The sequence below is a fragment of the Aquarana catesbeiana genome, linkage group LG02, assembly GCF_042186555.1.
Source record: "Aquarana catesbeiana isolate 2022-GZ linkage group LG02, ASM4218655v1, whole genome shotgun sequence".
In the NCBI taxonomy this organism is placed as follows: Eukaryota; Metazoa; Chordata; class Amphibia; order Anura; family Ranidae; genus Aquarana; species Aquarana catesbeiana.
The window spans coordinates 188,082,239-188,097,313 of NC_133325.1; the positions used below are offsets into that span (position 1 = coordinate 188,082,239).

A 15,075-nucleotide genomic window follows, 5' to 3' on the forward strand; every position below is an offset into this window, starting at 1 on the left:
GGCTGAAAAAAAGTATAGTTGTGAACGTGTCCCATAGAAAACCATGTTAAATGAATTGTATTGTGTTTCTGAAAAAAAGCACCAAAAAACACAAAGATGTAAACCAGGTCTAAAATGTTTAGTAACATAATGGGGTTAAAAAAAACTAAAATGAGCCCTTTATAGTACAAAAAAAGCAAATGATCACTACTGTAAGGGGTTCATTTTTTTACTGTAGAACTGTGAAAGTAATATTTACAGTAGCGATTATTTGCTCTTTTTGTACTATAAAGGGCTAATTTTATTATTTTTAACCCCATTATGTTACTGGCCGATTAATCGATTATGAAAATAGTAATCGATTAATTTCATAATCGATTAGTTGTCGATTAATCGATTAGTTGTTTCAGCCCTACTTCCCTCTTAAAATTATGGTGTGTGTTATACGCCGATAAATACGGTAAATAGATACCTAACATGTCATGCTTCAAAATTGCACAAGCTCATGGAATGGCGATAAACAAAAAAATTTCCATAGGTAAGGCTTAAAACATTTTTATAGGTTACCAGTTTAGAGTTACATATGTAGGTCACACACCGCTTACATATGTGTGTGTGACCTACATATGTGTTCGCCTCTGTGCACAAGCACGGGGAGATGGGGGCTCTTTAAATTTTTTCTTTATTTATTTTATTTAAAAAAAAAAAAACATTTGCACTGTCCCTTTAATTTATTTTAATTTTTTTAATTGCTTCCCTCGTGACAGCAGAAAAGCATGACCGGTCCTCTTTATAGAGACATCTGGGGCCTATAAGACCCCAGATCATTCCTCTACCCTTGAAAGCATGAGATAAAAAAAAACTATTAATGTCATGCTTTCAAAAAACCCCAAAAATGGCTTTGTTTACATCTACCTTAACCGGAAGTAACAAAATGCCATTGCTTCCAATCTTCCAGACCAGTGTTTCTCAACTCCAGTCCTCAAGGTGCCCCAACAGGTCATGTTTTTAGGATTTCCCTCAGATGAAATGGCTGTGGTAATTACTAAGGCAGTGCACCTGATTAAATCACCTGTGCAAAATAATGGAGAGCCTGAAAACATGACCTGTTGGGGCGCCTTGAGGACTGGAGTTGAGAAACACTGTTCTAGACCATAGAGATGATCATAGACCTTCCGGTCTCCGGTCAGCTCTATGATCAGCCGGTTAACATGATCGCACGGGAAAGCCCAGAAAGGCATCAGCTGGATGCGGGGGGGGGGGGGGGGGGGGGGGGCGAACCCTTCTGCTCCCTGTAAAAGTGATCCAGCGGTTAAACAGCTGCGCAGATCACTTTTAAAGAGATAGAGATTTATGACAGCTGCAGCCTTAGCCCCGGTATAACCACTTGAACACAATCATGTCTTTGTGATTGTGCGGCAGGTGCTTAAAATATATCTAAAGGCAAAACTTTTATTAATTTTTTATTTATTCTTTTAGTTTTGGACAGAGCAGGGATGAATTAGAACATCTATTAGGTTGTAATTGCTGTCTCCCATTAGGGAGTTTCACCCTCTCTATTTGGCCTGTTTAAAGTAAATGTGAAAGTAAAAGAAGAACCCAAAATTTGGGTTGTCCCTGAACAGTAACCGAGTGGAAAACATCCAATGGGGAGACTAGTTCCAGTGACCTGGGGGTTTCCAAATGATTCCTTTTATTTGCAGGGATTTCCTCTCGCTTTCTGTTTTGGCTGTGGGACAGAAAGTGAAGGGAAATCTCCCCAATGGGGAACAGAAGGCAAAAAAATAAACCTTGCAGGGGTTATAACCTTCTCTTACTCTATCCAAAATGAAAAAAAATACTTTTTACCTATAGTTCTACTTTAATAAAGGAATAAAAGGAATCTTTTGCAAAGCAATCATTAACTGAATTGAAACTGCGGGACGGTGGCTTAGGTCCTGATCAGCTTCACTAATTTTACTGCTCTAGTATACAGCATAGGAGTCAAGAAAATAGCTGCTATCTATCTAAAGGCGTCTGGGATGTGATTTTTTTCTACTTGCCAGGTTTACATAAAGCATGCAAGTTTGCATCAGGCAAGACCGCTTGTGTCTCACCACTTGTAGGGAACTTCTAATCTTTCTGTGACAGCCTTCTGAGGTCTGTAATCACTGAATAGCTATAGGTTACTTACCTCTTGTCTATGCTGCAGCCCTTACCACAGTAGACTGTCCTAATAGAATGTACAAGATTTTGGCACGTTTACCTACTAATCTCACTTTTAATTTTTGTCTGTTGTATTTTCTTATGTCGTATAGAGATAAGAGCACAAGTCAACCATTTGCTACCCTAAAATAAAGAATATCTAAAGAAAGCAGCCATGGGAAACATCTTTGGAAATCTGTTGAAAAGTCTAATTGGGAAGAAGGAAATGCGAATACTCATGGTGGGACTCGATGCTGCCGGAAAGACCACCATCTTGTACAAACTGAAACTTGGGGAAATTGTGACAACTATCCCAACAATAGGTATTCGAACACAACACTGTATTATTAACTGTGATGACCACCCCCTTCCTTTGCATAGTTCCTTCCTCACAAACACTGCATGAAGGTCAGTCTCTCTGTGCACAGTTACATAGTAGGTAAGGCCGAATAAAGACAATAGTCTATCCAGTTCAACCTGTGTAGGTGTACGTGTGTCAGTGTCTATAATTATTTCCCATATCCCTGTATGTTGTGTGTCTTTTAAAAATATCCATACTCCCTGCTGCCACCACCAATTGTGAAAGAAACTAGGCGACGGGGGGAGGGCCCAGAGGTAGAGATAGTCAGCGCAAAACATATTCCAGAGGAGAGTATTGGGGGCATTAGTGGTTGGTTGACTAAAGCACATAAACCCAAGGTAAATATAGTAAGGCCTAGTTGCAATCTTGGAACACCCAATGAGAGGATAGCATGGGATCGGTCTAAACTATGTGGCATGTTCCCCAATGCCAGAAGCCTGGCGGACAAGATGGGTGAACTAGAGATACTGTTGTACAAGAAGGATTCAGATTTTGTGGGAATTTCAGAGACCTGGTTCAACAGCTCTCATGATTGGCTGGCAACCATTCAAAGGTATACCCTTTATCGCAGGGATAGAGAGGGTAAATAAGGGGGAGGGGTAGGTCAAGAATAATGTACAAGTGAATGTGAGAGATGACATCACTAAGGGGGCTAGAGAGGAGGTGGAATCCTTATGGGTAGAGCTGCAAAGGGATGAAGCTAAGGGGAAAATATTACTGGGAGTATGCTATAGGGCCCCCTAACTTGAGGGAGGAGGGGGAGATGGATCTCCTATCACAAGTTGGATTGGCAGCAAGGATGGGAAGTCTTATCATAATGCGGGATTTTAATTATCCAGACATAGACTGGGCGGAGGGAACCACGCATTCGTCTAAGGCTTGCCAGTTCCTAAATGTCTTGCAGGAAAATTTCATGGTTCAGTTGGTAGACGCACTAACTAGAAATAAAGCGTTACTGGATCTACTGATTACAAACAATACAAACCTGATCACGGATGTGGAAATATGGGGCAATTTAGGAAACAGCGATCACAGGTCAATTGGCTTCAGTATAAATAACACAAATAGGAAACATAAGGGGAATACAAAGACACTGAATTTCAAAAGAGCCAACTTCCCTAAACTACAAACCTTGTTAGAAGGCATGAATTGGGATAAAATCTTAGGAACAAAGAATACGGAGGAGAGATGGGTTTGCTTTAAGAGCATATTAAATAAGGGCATTAGCCAATGCATTCCATTGGGTAATAAATTTAAAAGAGTGAACAAAAGTCCTGGATGACTTAACTCCAATGTAAAAATGCATATAAAAGCAAAGGAGAAGGCCTTCAAAAAATACAGGGTTGAGGGATCATCATCTGCATTCAGACTTTATAAAGAATGCAACAAGAAATGTAAGGGTGCAATTAGGGAGGCTAAGATAGAACACGAAAGACACATAGAAGAGGAGAGCAAAAAAAATCCCAATAAATTCTTTAAGTATGTAAACAGTAAAAAAGGGAGGACAGACCATATTGGCCTCATAAAGAATGAGGAAGGACATCTGGTTACAAAGGATGGGGAGATGGCGAAGGTATTGAATTTATTCTTCTCAGTCTTCACGAGGGAATCGGGGGGCATAAATAACCAAAACTGCAGTGTTTATCCTCATGACACATCACAGGAAGCACCTCCATGGTTAACAGAGGACAGAATTAAAATTAGACTTGGGAAACTTAACATTAATAAATCACCAGGACCAGATGGCTTGCATCCGAGGGTACTTAGGGAACTCAGTCAAGTAATTGCCAGACCGTTGTTCATAATTTTTATTGACAGTCTACTGACTGGAATGGTACCAGGTGATTGGAGAAAAGCCAATGTAGCACCAATATTTAAAAAGGGCCCAAAATACATCCCTGGGATTTACAGACCATTTAGCCTAACATCAATAGTATGCAAGCTTTTGGAGGGGATGATAAGGGACTATATGCAAGATTTTAGTAACGAGAATGATATAATTAGCAGTAATCAGCATGGATTCATAAAGAATCGTTCTTGCCAAACCAATCTATTAACCTTCTATGAGAAGGTGAGTTGCCATCTAGATAAAGGAAGGCCTGTAGACGTGGTGTATCTGGATTTTGCAAAAGCATTTGACACAGTTCCTCATAACGTTTACTGTTCAAAATAAGGTCCATTGGCATGGACCATAGGGTGAGTACATGGATTGAAAACTGGCTACAAGGGCGAGTTCAGAGAGTGGTGATAAATGGGGAGTACTCAGAACGGTCAGAGATGGGCAGTGGGGTCCCCCAGGGTTCTGTGCTGGTTCCAATCCTATTTATTCTGTTCATAAACGACCTGGAAGATGAGGTAAATAGTTCAATCTCTGTATTTGCGGACCATGCTACGCAGGGCAGTTACTTCTCTGCAGGATGTGGAACCTTACAAAAAGATCTGAACACGTTAATGGGGTGGGCAACTACATGGCAAATGAGGTTTAATGTAAAAAAAAGAAAAATAATGCATTTGGGTGGCAAAAATACGAATGCAATCTATAAACTGGGGGGAGAACCTCTGGGGGAATCTAGGATGGAAAAGGAGCTGGGTGTCCTAGTAGATGATAGGCACAGCAATGGCATGCAATGCCAAGCTGCTGCTAACAAAGCAAACATTATATTGGCATGCATTAAAAAAGGGATCAACTCCAGAGATAAAACGATAATTCTCCCCGCTCTACAAGATTCTGGTCTGGCCAAACCTGGAGTATGCTGTCCAGTTCTGGGCACCAGTCCCCAGGAAGCGAGTACAAAGAAGGGCAACTAAGCTAATAAAGGTCTGGAGGATATTAGTTATGAGGAAAGGTTGCACTGAACTTATTCTCTTATTCTCTCTGAACTTATTCTCTAACATTCTGCTGGCTTTGGTAGCTGTAGCTTGACATTACATGCTATTGCTGTCTGTCATCTACTAGGACCCCCAGATCTTTCTCCATCCTTGATTCCCTCAGCGGTTCTTCCCCTAGTGAGTAGTTTGCATTTATCTTTTTTTTGCCCCTAAGTGCATTACTTTTCATTTCTACACAATAAATCTCATTTGCTATGTAGTTGCCCACTCCATTATTTTGTTCAGGTCTTTCTGTAAAATTTCTATATCCTGATGTGAAGTTATTGCCCTGCTTATTTTTGTGTTGTCTGCAAATACTGAGATTGAGCTATTTATCCCATCCTGTGTATCATTTATGAATAAATTTAATAGAATTGGTCCCAAAACAGAACCTTGGGGTTTCCCCACTTACCACTCCAGACCAGTCCGAGAACACGTTATTTATCACCACCCTTTGGACACACCCTTGTAACTAGTTTTTTTTTACTCAACAAACCTTATGGTCCATGCCTGCAGACCTCAGCTTGTAAATTAAACGCTTATGGGTGGAACTCTGCTTTAAAGTGTTTTTGGACCTAATAGATGTCAGTGGGAAAAGGTCTGGTGCTTTTGGAAGCTTGCTATTATTTTGCCTAGATTTAGCCATTAATGTAATTGTCCTCAGTTGCTCTTGTTTTCTCCAAAAGTATGATTTTTGAACGATGTCCTTAAAGTATCCATACACTGACCTCATTGCTGGGTCTTCCCTTAAAGCGTGTATGTAATGGCTCACCAAGATGGCAGATCATACTTTTTTAGACTTTGAAGTTAAACATGAACACCCTGCTTAGGGGCTTTCTGACTTGGCTTTGAGCTTTTTGAGAATTGAAAAAGTCAACACAGCCAGATTACACTGCTTTATTTGATTTAAGTTTAAGATATGTTTCTAATATGAAGATAAACTCAGGCTTATACCATCTTGCCATTATCCTTACAGGCTTCAACGTAGAGACAGTAGAATATAAGAACATCAGCTTTACTGTCTGGGATGTGGGTGGTCAAGACAAGATTCGACCACTGTGGAGGCACTACTTTCAGAACACTCAGGGTATGTGTCCATTTTTTTTATGTATGTATTTTTATTTTATGCAGTTCAATAAAATGTATATTTCCTAGAATCCTATATGAATTAATGATCAGAGTCATGCAAACCTGATAAATGAGTTTTGACTGGGTATTGGAAATGCTTAATTCCCCATTGGTTTTTCAGTGGGTGTCTTTGAACCTGTCAGGGAGACCTGGCACTACTGTTTCTGGCTGTGGCAGGCTTTACAGCTGTCAGTTTAATTGACCACTTCAGCTCTGGAAGATTTTACCCCCTTCATAACCAGGCCATTTTTTTGCTATTTAGCACTGCACTACTTTAACTGGTAATTGCGCGGTCATGCAATACTGTACCCAAACGAAATGTGTATGTATATTATTTTTTCACGCCAATAGAGCTTTCTTTTAGTGGTAAAAAAAAAACAATATTTTTTACTTTGTGCTTTAAAACATATCCAATTTAAAAAAAAAAAAATCTAATTTCTTCATATATTTTGGCCAAAATGTATATATATATTGGAATTTGTAGTTATTTTATTTTTTTATACTACTAATGGCGGTGATCAGCGACTCTTCATCTCTTTGTGTCCTGACCTTAGGGGTGACTCCGATTTTTCATATATAATTTTTAAAGTGGCAGCTAGCATTAGGTGACTATTCATTATACAGAGCGCAGTGGTGGTAGGACGAGATTTGGCGTTTTTTTTCTTGTTCACTCACAGACTTATAATATGACTGCAATAGTGCGGCGGGAAATCTGACAATAACTGACTACAGTAGGTGACCGCGATATTGTGTCAATCTCGCCGCTGTTATCGGCGAGATTGACACCTGCGAGCCCCGTCGCGGGAGCCAGCGCCGAGCTGGCTCGCTCATCGGGAAAGGAAAAATGTGTTTTTTTCCTTTCTCTATGAGCGACAAGCATTGCTGACAGGTGTTTGGTATTAATCATGAGGGGGAACTCCATGCCAAATTTTAAATATAAAACTGGCATGGGTTCCCCCCTAGGAGCATACTAGGCCCTTAGGTCGTGGGGTCCCCCCCAAAATCCATACCAGACCCTTATCCGAGCATGCAGCCCGGCCGGTCAGGAAAGGGGGTGGGGACGAGCGAGCGCCCCCCCCCCCCCCTCCTGAACCATACCAAGCCACATATCCTCAACATGAGGTGGGTGCTTTGGGGAAGGGGGGGCGCCCTGTGACCCCCCCACCCCAAAGCAACTTGTCCCCATGTCGATGAGGACAAGGGTCTCTTCCCGACAACCCTGGCCGTTGGTTGTCGGGGTCTGCGGGCTGGGGGCTTATCGGAACCCGGGAGCCCCTTTAATAAGATCCCGGACCCCCACCCTACATGAATGAGTATGGGGGTACATCGTACCCCTACCCATTCACCTGAGGAAAAAAGTATCAATAAAAACACACTAGACAGGTTTTTAAAGTAAGGTATAAGGGGGGAGGTGCTGCGGTAACTAGAAGAAAGCTGTAAATCTCTGTCTGTGGTCAATTAATAAAATGACATAAAATCGCATAATAGCATAAATCGCATAAATAAGTGTTGGCACTAAAAAACATTCAAGTCTTAATAATCAGCATCATGTGTATGTGAAAAAAAGTGCATAAAAAATCCTTTTCAATTGGTATATACTAAATGACAAAAAAAATTGCATGTAAAATCGCATAAATAAGTGTTGACACTAAAAACATATAAATCTAGATAATCATGTGTTGGTGCACAAAGGGACATACACACTACTTCATGTGAATAATTCTAAATAAAAATACATAGAATAAATCAGAAATAACCATCAAAAACATATCCTTATAAATGGTGCAAAACATACAAAGTGCCAGTGCTTAAAGGTGATCTAGATATCGCAAATAAAACACATCAATCCAACGCAATATGGATAATAAATAATATAAATAAATGTCCCAATAATAGTGATATAAAATATATTGTGCTGGCCTGCGAAACAAATGACCAATGACATGCCCGTAAGTGCAGCAAACTTAAAGTGCCAGTGTAAAAGTCATTGAAGGTGCAAAAGCAAGTTCTGGTGTATTCAACAAAACAACAGTGAGGTGTCTGGGATGCAATTCACTCAGTGTCCTCCTCGTGCATAAAACACTAATGTAAGCAGTGGCCCCTTACCTAGCGGTGCTAGGTCAACCGCATGAATTGTAGCTAAAACGCCAGGTCCTGAGCCTCCATCGCGTCCCTATATCCACGCTTGCCGGTGTTGGGTTATCCTAATGGCAGCTGATTACAAGTGGCTATGGTCCTATCAGGGGTCCTGGACCAGCGCGGATCCTAGCTCAGCCTCCACATCTCAGGTATGTATGTACAGGAATATGCAGGACAAAGGTACTTGATAGTGAAGTATGTATTAACCAGGTAATGCTTTATTAAAAATCTTTAAGTAGATGTACTCACATAAAAACAATGCAGAGCAAACCTCTCTCCTACGAGCAGCGAACTCGTTCTGTGTCTAGCAATGTGAAACAGCCTATTCCGTCCCTACGCGTGTCATCACCGATCACATGACTTCTTCAGGGGATCTTACAGATTACAGTACTGTATGAAATTATTTCACATCCCTTTTGTCCCCAGTGCTTTGTCCAGTGCCCTGCATGCAGTTTTATATTATATATAATGTTCTTTCTGCCTGGAAACTGGAGATTGTCCTTAGCAACCAAAAAGTGTCCCTTTACATCAAAATTGGTTTTAGATCAGCTAGAAAACAGCGATAGTAAATTAGAACACTTGCAGAATTGAGTGATAGTGAATCGTGGGGAAATTAATTTTATTATTATTATATTATTATTTTTTGTAATTATTTATATTTATTTATTATATTATAATTTATGATTTTGTGTTTCAAACTTCATCATACCCGGGATATCTACTAGACTCTTGGTGGACAGATTTAAATGTGTTATTGCTAAAAATTACAGGCCTACAATATAAAACGCCAAATTTCTATGCAATATAATTGTACCGCTTTGAGACGCAAAAATCTTACATAATCATACCACCAGGATGGTTAAAAAACTCACCATGCCTCTTACTAAATACCTTGGAATGTCTACTTTCCAAAAAGGGGTCATTTGGGGGGTATTTGTACTTTCCTAGCTTGTTAGGCTGGCCATACACTATACAATTTTCTTGTCCAATTTTCCTTTTAGATTTACCAGAAACATATAATATGAGGTCAAATCTAAACACTTTCAATTTGTATGCAATCAGGCAGGCCCTTGCACTACATAGTTGAAGGTAAATCTAGAGGGGTTTTATATACGAAAAAAGGTGTAATGTATGGCCAGCTTAAGACTTGGTTCACACTTCAGCGTGTGGGAATCCCGTGAATCCACTGCGGGTTCCCGCATTGCATGTCTCCTGGCGGCAGTTCACAGTGCCCTATGCAAACTGCTGGGAGTGTCAATTAAAGGTTAATGACACCTCCAAATCAGTTCTCATATCGCAGTGTGAACTGCAAATTCGGACAGGAACTGGATCGCATGGGTATGAACACCCATGCGATCCGATTCTGCTGCAGACCAAAAAAGGGTCCTGTGCGAGTTTGGTCCGAATGCGATGTAAATTCAGCCTTACTATAGATGGCATGTGATTTCTACTGTACTGTGGTGCGAATCACATGCGATGTTGGACATGGCACCAGTGGGAACCGGCCCTAAGGCTGGGTTCACACTGGTCCGACAAACGCTCCGACATTGGGAGCTCATGTCGCATGACGTGTGAAATTTAATGTTTCCCTATGGGAGCCGTCCTAACTGGTCCGACACAAGTCGTTCCGACTTTAGAAATGCTCCCTGTACTACTTTGGTCCGACTTTGATCCTACTTCAGCCTATTGACTATCATTGAAGTCGGATCAAAGTCGGATTGCCGTCTCGCATGATCCGACTTCGGCACGCGACTTGTGCTCAGATCATCTTGAGGGGGAACTCCGCGCCAAATTTTAGATAAAAATCCGGCATGGGTTCCCCCTCCAAGAGCATACCAGGCCCTTGGGTCTGGTATGGAACTTGAGGGGAACCCCCTACGCCGAAAAAGCGGCGTGGGGGGTCCCCCCAATCCATACCAGACCCTTATCCGAGCACGCAGCCCGGCCGGACAGGAATGGGGGTGGGGACGAGCGAGCGCCCCCCCCCCCCCTCCTGAACCGTACCAGGCCGCATGCCCTCAACATGGGGGGTTGTTGCCTTGGGGGAGGGGGGCGCGCTGCGGCCCCCCCACCCCAAAGCACCTTGTCCCCATGTCGATGAGGACAAGGGCCTCTTCCCGACAACCCTGGCCGTTGGTTGTCGGGGTCTGCGGGCGGGGGGCTTATCGGAATCCGGGAGCCCCCTTTAATAAGGGAGCCCCCAGATCCCGGCCCCCCACCCTATGTGAATGAGTATGGGGTACAGCGTACCCCTACCCATTCACCTAGGAAAAAAGTGTCAATTTAAAAAAAAACACTACACAGATTTTTAAAGCATTTTATTAGACAGCTCCGGGGGTCTTCTTCCGACTTCGGGGGTCTCTCCGGTTCTTCTCCACGCTCTCCGGATCTTCTGCCGGGCTCCTCCGCTCTCTTCTGCTCTTTTGCCGCTCTTTTGCTAAAGCGGAGGAGCCTGGTCTTCAATCTTCTGCCTTCTGCCCTCTTCTCCTGATGTTGACACGACGCTCTCTGGGGCTAGAATGCTCTCTGTGCGCTCTGCTCTGACTTATATAGGCGGTGACCCCGCCCCCTTATGCCGTCACAGTCCCTGGGCATGCTGGGACTGTGACGTTTTAGGGGGCGTGGTCATCACCCGATGACCACGCCCCCTTATGCCGTCATAGTCCCAGCATGCCCAGGGACTGTGACGGCATAATGTTGAGGGCATGCGGCCTGGTACGGTTCAGGAGGGGGGGGGGGCGCTCGCTCGTCCCCACCCCCATTCCTGTCCGGCCGGGCTGCGTGCTCGGATAAGGGTCTGGTATGGATTGGGGGCGACCCCCCCAAGGGCCTGGTATGCCTCTGGAGGGGGAACCCATGCCGGTTTTTTATTTAAAATTTGGCGCGGAGTTCCCCCCTAAAGATTCATACCAAACACAGTGCCGGCATTGGCGGGGATCCAAGTCGGATCCCCGTTCATTGAAAGTCGGACACATGCCGGCTTCATGTCGCAGGGCAAAGTCGGATCCAAAGTAGGACGGCTGTCGTGTCGCACCAGTGTGAACCCAGCCTCAGTGTCTCAAGAAATGAGCTAGGCAGTCAGTATATCAGGTGTGATCAGGTGTGATACATTTTTAGGGATTGGCACCATAGCTTGTAGACTCTTTAACCTTCACAAAGACCAAATAATATATACTTATTTTGGTTATTTTTTCCCAAAGATATGTAGCAGTATAAATGTTGGCCAAAATTTTTGAAGAATAATTACTAATTTGCAAAATGTTATAACAGAAATGAAGAAAAATGCATTTTTTATAAAATTTTCGGTCTTTTTTCATTTATAGAGCAAAAAATGAAAAACCCAGTCCTGAATAAATACCACAAAAAGAAAGCTCTTTTTGTGTGAAAAAAGGACAAAAATTTCATATGGGTACAGTGTTGCATGACCGAGTAATTGTCATTCAAAATGTGAGAGCACCGAGAGCTGAAAATTGGCCTGGTTAGGAAGGGGTATAAGTGCCCAGTGGGCAAGTGGTTAAGTAAGGTTTTAGAAGCTTCTGCATAGACATCATCTGATAGCAGCATTAGGGAGCCTACTGCCTCCATGGGTCCCCAAACAACAGGAACCCCTAAGAACATATTCCCTAAGCTGGGATCAAAGAATAATACATCACTCTCCAAGGCTGAAGTAAGGATGGTCTCTAAAGGAAAAGGATATTTATATTGGTGCTTGCCCCTACCTCTTTACAGATAAAAAGTAGAAAGGTATTTGTAATTACCCTTATTACTACCTTTTTTCATAATCTAAGTACTACCTGAATTATTACGTTTATAAATAAGCCAATTTACCTTTGTACCTGTTATATATATTGCAAGTGGGTTGTCATGTTTTATTCCAGTAAGTGACATGAAGGATTGCTCTCAATGCGCTTGTATATTTGGAAGTTAGACTAATGTAATATTGATTTAGAAAGTGATGGAATTACCAATGGTAGAGTAACAGTAGAATATAATGATTTGTGTCTTCCTGTTTTATCAGGCCTAATATTTGTGGTGGACAGTAATGACAGAGAAAGAGTAAATGAGGCACGTGAAGAGTTGATGAGAATGCTGGCAGAGGATGAGCTTCGGGATGCTGTTTTGCTCGTGTTTGCAAATAAACAGGTTAGTTGAATTAGTAATTAAATACATTCAGTTGCAGGAAGTATGATACCAATATCCCACAATAGCAATATACAGTGAGGAAAATTTAATTATTTAATCCCCTATGGATTTTGTAAGTTTGCCTCTTACAAATAAATGAAGTGTCTATAGTTTATATCATAGGTGTATTTTAACCACTTCAGCCCCGGAAGATTTGGCTGTTGAAGGACCGGGCCATTTTTTGCGATTCGGCACTGTGTCGCTTTAACTGACAATTGCGCGATCGTGTGACGTTGCACCCAAACAAAATTGACGTCCTTTTTTTCCACAAATAGAGCTTTCTTTTGGTTGTATTTGATCATCTCTGCGTTTTTTATTTTTTGCGCTATAAACAAAAAAAGAGTGACAATTTTGAAAGAAACACAATATTTTGTATATTTTGCTATAATAAATATCCCCATTAAAAAAAAAAAACAAAAACTAATTTTTTCTCAGTTTAGGCCGATATGTATTCTTCTACATATTTTTGGTAAAAAAAAATCGCAATAAGCGTATATTGATTGGTTTGTGCAAAAGTTATAACATCTAGAAATTGGGGAATAGATTTATAGCATTTTTATTATTCTTTTTTTTTTTTTTACTAGTAATGGCGTCGATCTGTGATTTTTATCGTGACTGCGACATTATGGCGGACACATCGGACAATTTTGACACATTTTTGGGACCATTGGCATTTATACAGCGATCAATGCTATAAAAATGCATTGATTACTGTATAAATTTCACTGGCAGTGAACGAGTTAACACTAGGGCACAATCAAGGGGTTAATTGTGTTCCTTGGGAGGTGATTCTAACTGAAGGGGGAGGGGACTGACTAGAGGAAGTGACTGATCGTGGTTCCTAGCTAATAGGAACACAGAATCTGTCACTCCTCTCAGAACAGAACAGGGAAGTGTGTGTTTACACACACTCGTCCCTGTTCTGTGTCTCCTGCTCACGATCGCTCGTGGCCGGCGGTCATCGCGACCATCGGCCACGAGCATCGGCACCCCCCACTGTAGACAAGATTTTAGACCTGCACAAGGCTGGAATGGGTTACAAGACCATCTGCAAGAAGCTTGGTGAGAAGAAGACAGCTATTGGAGAGATTATTCACAAATGGGAGAAATACAAAATAACCATCAATTGCCCTCTGTCGGGGGCTCCATGCAAGATTTCGCCTCATGGGGTAAGGATGATTATGAGAAAAGTAAGGGATCAGCCCAGAACTACACGGGAGTAGCTTGTGAATGATCTCAAGGCAGTTGGGACCACAGTCAGCAAACAAACCATTGGTAACACAATTCACCCCCATTGATTGAAATCCTGCAGCACCCGCAAGGTCCCCCTCCTCAAGAAGGCACATGTACAGACCCGTCTGAAGTTTGCCAATGAACATCTAAATGATTCAGAGAAAGATTGGGAGAAACTGCTGTGGTCAGATGAGACCAAAATTGAGTTCTTTGTCATTAACTCGGCTCGTCATGTTTGAAGAAAGAAAAATAATGACTATGACCCTAAGAACACCATCCCTACAGTCAAGCATGGAGGTGGAAACGTTATGCTTTGGGGCTGTTTCTCTGCTAAAGGTACAGGCCGACTTTGCCGCATTAAGGGGCCAATGGACGGGACCATGTATTGTAAAATCTTGGATGAGAACCTTCTTCCCACCACCAGAACACTGAAGATGGTTCGTGAATGGGCCTTCCAGCACAGCAAAGGCCCAGAAAATACCGCCAAAGCAACAAAAGAGTGGCTCAAATAACATTAAGGTCATGGAGTGGCCTAGCCAGTTTCCAGACCTTAATCCTATAGAAAATGTATGGATCGAGCTGAAACTTTGAGTTGCCAAGCGACAGCCAAGAAACCTTAAGGATTTAGAGAAGATCTGTAAAGAAGAGTGGACCAAAATCCCTCTTAAGATGTGTGCAAACCTGGTACCCAGCTACAAGAAATGTCTTTCCTCTGTGGTAAGAGGTAACAAGGATTTCTCCACTAAGTACTAAGTTATGCTTTGCTTGGGGATTAAATACTTATTTTACTCACTGAACTGAAACTCCATTTACAAAATTTGTATCGTGTGCTTTTTTGGGATTTTTGATTAATATTCTGTCTATCATTTAAAATACACCTATGATTAAAATGATAGACCCTTCATTTCTTTGTAAGTGGGTAAACTTACAAAATCTGCAGGGGATCAAATAATTTTTTTCCCCACTGTAGAGTTTCTGAAGTACAGTCTGTATGCTTGAAA

The 15,075-nt window shown here is 41.9% G+C and overlaps 1 protein-coding gene across 1 annotated transcript in view; it reads left to right on the plus strand.

Annotated features, from left to right (window-relative positions):
- ARF3 (ARF GTPase 3) overlaps positions 1 to 15,075 on the plus strand; it is a 65,678-nt gene that overhangs the window by 26,279 nt on the left and 24,324 nt on the right. Inside the window, exons 2-4 of the mRNA XM_073614054.1 lie at positions 2,277 to 2,486; positions 6,369 to 6,479; positions 12,678 to 12,802. Of these exons, the coding sequence (XP_073470155.1) occupies positions 2,339 to 2,486; positions 6,369 to 6,479; positions 12,678 to 12,802 (384 nt within the window). The 5' untranslated portion in view covers positions 2,277 to 2,338. The remainder of the gene's footprint in view (positions 1 to 2,276; positions 2,487 to 6,368; positions 6,480 to 12,677; positions 12,803 to 15,075) is intronic.